Here is a 7,911-nt window from a genome sequence, read left to right as displayed (position 1 = left end):
CATGAAAGCATTCTCATTAACAAAGGTATAGCTAATGTTGAAGCTCCTTAAAAGTTGACTTCCTGTGAGAACTACATTCTCGGAGAAGCTTTAGCTCATAGAATCGTAGAGTTGGAAGGGACTTTGAGGATCATCTCATCCAGCGCCCTTCAGTGAAGGAATATGCGGCTGTCTAGGCACCAAACCTGCAACCTTGGTTTTGTCAGCATCACATTCTAGCCAACTAAGCTATCCAGTGTTTGGACTATATGGTGAAATTCCAATTGTAGGATATGATTCTGCCGTTTCCATGTAACCCCACATGCTGTGTGAATGACCCCTGAGTTCTGCTGTTATGAGGGAGATTTCCCTACCTCTTCGAGCTCTTATCCCGGGCCAGAATAACCAATTTCACAGGGTTGTTGTCGGAATAAAAAGAGAGGGATCCTGTATGCCACAAAGAACTCCTTAGGGCAAAGATGGAATATAAACATGCCAGGAACATTCAGTTGCTTTCTTTCTATATATATTGCGATGACAGAAATATCTACATTAGTGCCCACTGTATCATTTTATTAACTTTAAAATGAACTTTGTAAATTGTTGATACCTAAGCAGCCTTCCAAGTAATATTTGCTTCGTAATTGGATTGTTGCCTATTATCTAATAGAAATATCAGAGAAAGAGTAAAAAAAATTGAGTTATGTTCACTCTCCTATTAAGTTTGACATAGCTAACCTTTCATCTTTGCCCTTTTAACCCTGTCCTTTCCAACTTGTTGCTTCCTCTTAGCTCAGTGTTCTTGAATCTGTAGCTGCCTAAGTTTCACCTGCTTTATTCTTGTCTCCAGAAGAATGAAGACAGACCTTGAAAGGGCTTACAAGGAATTAACTTGGTTATTGTTGTTAATATTGCTCTTTGAAACAAGATGAATAAGTAATGCAAATATTTTCCAACTTCCAAGCAATTATATTGAAGGTCACAGGTAGGGAACTCATACTTGAGGGTTTCATTTAGAACCATAGTGGAAACTCATTGTAGTGTGAATGCTGACATGTAGTGACCACCTGGATTTCAGACACGTCATTTTTTTTTAAGAGTGATGATCAAAGAGATTTTTTACATTAGAGATTATTGCTGATCTATACAAGTCTGAGGATATAATTTTCGTGTCAGTTCAGAGAAAATTTCATGAGTCTTTGGACCCCTTAGTCCTCATATCTGTTGGTGGGCAAGGAAAAATAAAATAGGTATAAAAGGAGAATTCCTGGATGCCAAGGCCCAGGTATGTCAAAGTTAGGGATGGGGAAAGAAATTCAATTCAGTTTGCACTTAAAAGTGAACCTGCCAAATTTACATTTTCTGAAACAACCTATGAACCAAAACACAAACATCGTTTGAAATTCACAATTTTCTGAATTTTGCAGTGATGTCCTCCAGCTAAGTAAAGTGCAACAAAATGTTTATTTTGGGGTAAGATCTGTATATGGCAGCATATATTGGTGAAAATAATGTACAAATTGCATCATATTAGACATGCTATTGTGTGTTTCAGTATTTGCAATAAAATGCTGATAAATTTTCATGAAGAAAGCACAAACTGATGTGGAAATGTGAAGAACTGAGGTTGAGACTGGAAAGATGAGAAACCGAGAGTAACCAGAATTAACAGATTTGCCTATCCTTGGTCACACTGGTTTCTTCAATAGAATTTCGGAGTTATTCAAAATAAACCACATGCCCCTACATTGGTGCAAAATTATTCAAAGTAATTAAGAAGTCTTTACCAAACATGTCTTGAACTCAATGAAGGAGTTTATTAGTTGGATTCCGGTTTTACGGAACAAGACTCCATTTAAGATCGTACAAGCAGCTGGATATTGCTTTTGGGACAGGCATGAGGAGAGGTGTTAGCATTTCAGCTGTTCCCTTCCATTTACTCTTATGGACTTCAGCTGGCCATCCTCCTCGATTTCCACTCTTTCTTGCCCATTCTCAACAATTTTTCGTGTAGTGACTCTTCGACCGTTGACCACTTCGGTAGAAGTTGAGACGGATCTGAAGTTGTGCGTTCCACTGCTGTCATCTCCAAAGGACCTGCAGACCATAGTGTGAAAGCCAGGACCGAATGAGTTGAATCCAAAATTAGTAAAGGCACTTAATCCTGAAAAGAGACCCAGGGGTCCTTGCAAGCCGCTTCTGTTCTCCTCCCTGTTACTGTCATCGTCAAAGTGGTTGTCCCAGAAGTCGTGCTCAAAGATGTCCATTCCTCCAAAAAACTCCCTGAAGATCTCATCGGGACTGCGGAATACAAAGTCAAAATCGAAAGGGCTGTGGGAGTGGCCCCCAGAAGCGCCTCTTCCTCTAAACCTTGGTTCTTTGACAGGCCTGTCATAGAGAGCGCGTTTCTGAGGGTCAGACAAAACTTCGTAAGCCTCAGCGACTGCTTTGAATTTCTTTTCGGCTTCCTCCTTGTGGTATGGATTCTTGTCAGGGTGCCATTTCAGTGCCAGCTTGCGGTAGGCCCTCTTAATATCTTCTTGCGAGGCATTTTGATGCAGCCCTAGGACTTCGTAATAATTAACCATCCCAAAGAAAAGGCTGGCTGGATTTAGAGATTATTTGGTGAGTTTTCCCTGGGGACACAAGGTCCTATGCGGTTTGGATCCAGTGGATCCCGTTGTTTTGGTTGTGGCGCTTCTTTCCTCACAGCCCAATGGTAATGGTTTTGGTGCCAAAGGGAAAGAGAAAGGCTGCTTGCTCATATTGTTTGATTTCAAGGCGCTGGCTGCTGAGTAGTATTGTGAGGTCAGAAGCATCTCGGCCAATCAGCACACAGTTGACTTTTAGTGCATTTGAGGCCTGCTGCCGTCCTATCAGTAGGTGTGTTGTGCAAATGAGCTCTCTGGAAAGGTCATATTTCACATCTATGATGCAACTTGTTGCAGATGCCTTAGACTATAAACTTTCCAGAGGAGGCATCTCTCTCTTAGGACTATTCCAGGTGATCCAACTATCTGAAATACCTTAGCCATGCTAGCCCCAGTCAAAGGAGAACAGCATATATTCCTACAATACCCTCAACACCATGAGTGAATGGCCACTTTGTTCCCAAGAAGATAAATTGCACTGCAGAGCATAGCATCATTCCTGCTGGTCTGCATCTAGGTGCCCAGCATGGCCCTAGCTTCTTGGATCCTTTAGCTTCACTCTACAAGTGGTTATATAAAGCAGAAGATTTTGACAAGCACAACTGAGGCAGCAAACCTGGCCTACACTAGCTGGCCCCTTGAGCAGGGGAGAAACTTGCCCCCATTGTTAGACTACCTTGACAATAGATTGACCAACCTCAGTTCACAAAAGCCCCTCAGTGCTCATGTCTTTCAGGTGCTGGGAATGATGAGATAGTGATACTCTGGGTGGTTCCATTCAAGGGGGATCATATAATTCAAACGTTTGAGCAGTACCAGTAGTGAGCAACTTTGCTTATGACCAGGATTGGTTCTACGATGAGGCAACTTACTCAGGCAAAGAGCAGCAACAAGGTGCCAAAGCTTTGTGTACCATGTGGCCTGCCCTTCATTCCCTAGCCTAGACTGCTGCCCTTGGGTGAAGTGGAAGACAATGCCCCATCACCAGTGTGGCACTGGGGTGTGTGGGTGCGCATTGTCTTCTCCTCTGCCGGTCAAATGCCTTGGTCCATGACGGTCTCCCAACACGAGTGATTAACCACAGGCAATGTCTTAGTTAGACCACCCTCTGATAAGCATATGCTTTTTGTTCAGAACGTATGCACTGTACATTGAGTGGGAAGGCCCTTATCATATGAAAAGTACACTTCTGTCTGCCAGCTGCCGGGCTCCTGATGGGTAGAATGTGACACTTGCTGGTTCCACATCCACATCAGCCGGTTGACATGGATGGAGGAAAGGGAATGGTACAGAGCAGAGTCACTATCCTATATGTAGTGCTTATATTCACTTAGATACTGTGCATCATCATCACCGCCACCATCGCCGCCAACCAGTTCAATCCTGCTGCTCGGTATACCAATATAGTTGCTTTGCTATCTAAGATTGTCTTCCTAGGGTTTCGCTCACTGGCCAGCCTGAAATGTAGGCAGAGAGTAAGTGTGTGCGTTTCTCAATGGGAGCCGCTCACTGTCCATTTCCCAGGGTCTACAAGCAGGCATCAGAGATTATCAGCAACTCCAGCACCACTGCTATAAGCTAGAATGGATTGTGGAGCAAAGGAGGAGCATGTGTGGGAGACCGGGGGGGGGGGGTCAGGAAGAAATCAAGAGTGGGACGAGAGAGATGCCCACACAAAATAACTAGATATACAAACTAGCTAGGCAGCCCCATCCCTAGGAGCCGAGGCTTTGAAATGAGAAATGTTTTTCGTATCTTAAATCTCAAGTACAAACAATAAAAACCAGCCCAGGCTGTGTTCTTTGAAGAGAAAGTACGAGTGACCTGAGCAGTGGTTATCAGCAGCGTCATTAAGATAAACCCTTAACATGATTTAAAGCATCCGAAACTGAAGGCAGCACTTTCAGATACTAACAAAATGGCCTGACATTGGGGATGAAAATCAATAGTAATCAGATGTCACTGAAAATACTCAAAAGTGTCCCCTGACTGATGGAGGTGAGATTAGTGTAAATATTTGTATTCTAATCAGTGGCACACGAGGGTTGGAGGCAGCCTCTCTGTCTATTTAATTAATGGAGTGGCTTTTAAAAAGGATCCTAATCATATGTGATTGTATCTGCTTATCAACATTTTTGCTAATTAGATGATATGGAGGCAGTCGTTCTGCTAATTCCCTCATCCGAACAGCATATCCTGCACAGATAAAGTGCAGTCTCTTTTTAATAAGAAACAATCATGAGACAGACTAACCTTAATGGTGCTTATTATCCTTGGAGCTTCTACTCCACCTCCACCTCTCCCCTTACTTTGCTTTCTGTTCCAGAATGCCAGATGGACAAAGTTATTGGAGCCTTCGTCTGCCCTGGTCATGTATGATAAATATGATCATACATCTCCAGAGGGCATTTCTTTCGCCCTGTATAGCCCACCTCCAACAGCCAAGTTGTCAGACAGATTGGGGTTGAAAAACCTTTCACATTCCAACTCCAAACGGCCGCATCCCCATGCTAAACCAAACGGGGGGTCGCAGCTGACGTCTGCATGATCCCTCTTGGCTGCTGAGATGTGGCGGGTGTGCAGTTCCACATTCCGCTTGTCAGCAAAAGTGGCGCACAAAGGCAATTTTAGATTCCGGACATAAGGGTCTCACGGTGTCGGGACCTCACCTCTTTATATGACACTGTGCATTACTTCACTTATTGAAAAATGGGGTGCGTTGGGGGGGGCCCTCATCCTCATTCTGCTGAGTGGGGCTCTGGATATTTGCCCCCCCAAGTCCTGCCCAGTACTGGATTTAAGTATAAGCCCCACTCTCTTGTCCCCCCCCCAAATTATGAGTCTTTATAAATTGTGTTTCTAAAGGAACTTTTGTTATTGCCAAATGCCAATGTGTTTGCATTATTAAGTTTGTTATGAATAAAAAATCTTTAAGTTAGAGCGTAATAATAATTTCACTATTAATATACTTCTTAATTGTATTTCAGTTCAACAATTACTTTGATAAAATACATATTTTGTTACGTGCAAATGGCTTTAGATACTTATTAGGTCTCTAAATTACCATATAGCATATGTTCAACACACAAAAACAGCAACAACTTGTTGTTGACAGAGGACAGCTGGACATATAAAGGGCCCCATTACCTTCAGTATCTTAGGGCCTCATCAAACCTAAATCCGGCCCTGGTCCTGCCCTCTCAGCACCACACTAGCCAGGGGAGTTTGTAGTGAGGCTGTGGGGGAATGTTTTCCCTGTTGCAGTTTCCTCCATCCTTACTAAGAGGGTATTCACACCCAGCCTCTCACAGACAATAGCTTGCATGCAGATAGTCCCAAGTTCAATTCCCAGTGTCTCCACATAGGGCTGGAAAAGAGTTCCCATTTGAAAACCTGGAGAATGGCTGCCAATTGGGAGCAGAAAGGATTGAGTCAGATGGACCAATGGCCTGACTCAGTGTAAGACAGCTTCCAGAGTTCCTTTATGTTTAAATTATAATTATTTCCATATCAGCATCTAGAACTATAAATTAACAAATGGTATATAAACCTGTTTCTTCTTTTGTCCTCTTCTTTGGCGATGCTAGCTGTTTTTTCCAGTGGAAATCACATCTCCACCAGAAGCTCCTATTATCCACAGGAGGGGAAATAAACAGATACCTTTTATTCCAACAGGTTTTTGGGAACTCACTGTTGTTGTTTTTAAAGGAAATGGCTTTGAATAGTGCTCTCCTGTTTTTATTATCTGTCTTTTAATAGATTCGTATTTTATAATGTTTTAGTTCTGTTACCGTTTAGCTATCTTTGAATGATTATCTTTTATATGTTTTTAGCTTTTTGTATTTTATCTGTCTTGTTTTAATAGGTGTAAGCTGCCTGGAGTCCCAGTCTGGGGAAGAGGAGGGATATAAACAAATACAATAATGATACCTGTGTTGTACCTGTGTGTTTTCCTCTCTGCCATGAAAAGCACCTCCCTCAGCGCTTCAGCCACTATCCAAATCTTTACCCCTGTTGCCACAACTGCTTTCAGGAAAATAAAACAATGGTCACAAATCTTGTTTGAACTTCAGTCTGCTGCAGATAGTGGTTTCCTAGGGACTTTTCATTTTCCTTTTTCAAGATTGCAACTCTTTTAACTTTTATTTATCATACTTTTAAATCTTCTATAACTTGCAGTAGGCACTTGGCTAAGTGGAAGGGTCTTTTTCCAATTTAAAATAAATAACGGTAACAACAAGCTTCCACCCAAAATACAGAGCCCTCTGAGCAGCTATCCTGCCGCCTTTTTGTATTTTATTGTATAAACTCATTTACTCTGTCCTAGGAATGCTTTTCCAAGCTGTGAAACTCTACTGAATCTTCATACCTTGTGTGTGTGTGGTGTGTGTGTGTGTGTGTGTGTGTGTGTGTGTGTGTGATGATTTGTTTTTCTTGTCCTTTAAAATGGGGAGAGGTGCTGATAGGGTCATGCAGAGAAGGGTTTATGGCCGGCCCATTAATCCCACAACAAGGCCTGGATCCTTTTATCTAAAACAACATGAGCTTGAGACATTTGCTGTAAGTACTTTGACTACCCAAACAAACAAGGGTCACGCTTCACTCTGCCAGTCAAGCTGTCGTCAAATTCTTTACCCCTGCCATGCCTCTCCCAAACCACCACCCATTATGCGGATATTTCACGGGAACGCTTCCTTGCTTTCTAAAGGGGGATACTTGCTCTTATTTTGCTCTGTCTAGAGAACAACCAAAGTCTAAAGCCAGGAAGAGAAGTTTGCTGGTGGTTTATACTCTATTCCTCAATGCATAAAATATGTAAGTGCTGTGACCTCATCGTTCTTTTGAAATCTTTGATAGAACAATGGGACAAAACAGCAGCAAATGGAGGGTGTGTGTGCTGCCCCAGCAGTAAAATCCTATGAACTAGAACCTTAAATGTCAAACAAGTCTACTGTGTGGCAGTGGCAAGTGATTAACAGTGTGATCCTAGAAAAGTCTAATCAGAAGTAAAGGTAAAGGGACCCCTGACCATTAGGTCCAGTCGTGACTGACTCTGGGCTTGCGGCGCTCATCTCGCTTTATTGGCCGAGGGAGCCGGCGTACAGCTTCCGGGTCATGTGGCCAGCATGACTAAGCCACTTCTGACAAGCCAGAGCAGCACACGGAAACGCCGTTTACCTTCCCACCGGAACGGTGCCTATTTATCTACTTGCACTTTGACGTGCTTTCAAACTGCTAGGTTGGCAGGAGCAGGGACCAAGCAACGAGAGCTCACCCCAAT

The 7,911-nt window shown here is 42.9% G+C and overlaps 1 protein-coding gene across 1 annotated transcript; it reads right to left on the bottom strand.

Annotated features, from left to right (window-relative positions):
• Positions 1 to 1,776: 1,776 nt before the first annotated feature.
• Positions 1,777 to 2,771, bottom strand: DNAJB8 (DnaJ heat shock protein family (Hsp40) member B8). Its single transcript, XM_053377971.1, has one exon. It carries the CDS (start codon positions 2,565 to 2,567, stop codon positions 1,890 to 1,892), a length of 678 nt encoding a protein of 225 aa, XP_053233946.1. The 5' UTR covers positions 2,568 to 2,771; the 3' UTR covers positions 1,777 to 1,889.
• Positions 2,772 to 7,911: the final 5,140 nt, after the last annotated feature.

Source organism: Podarcis raffonei, chromosome 2 (assembly GCF_027172205.1).
Source record: "Podarcis raffonei isolate rPodRaf1 chromosome 2, rPodRaf1.pri, whole genome shotgun sequence".
In the NCBI taxonomy this organism is placed as follows: Eukaryota; Metazoa; Chordata; class Lepidosauria; order Squamata; family Lacertidae; genus Podarcis; species Podarcis raffonei.
This window is presented reverse-complemented; position numbering and strand designations above follow the sequence as displayed.

What these genes read in the sequence shown, in the direction of transcription:
- DNAJB8 (XM_053377971.1), bottom strand. Translation starts at nt 2,567, where the DNA reads ATGGTTAATTATTACGAAGTCCTAGGGCTGCATCAAAATGCCTCGCAA.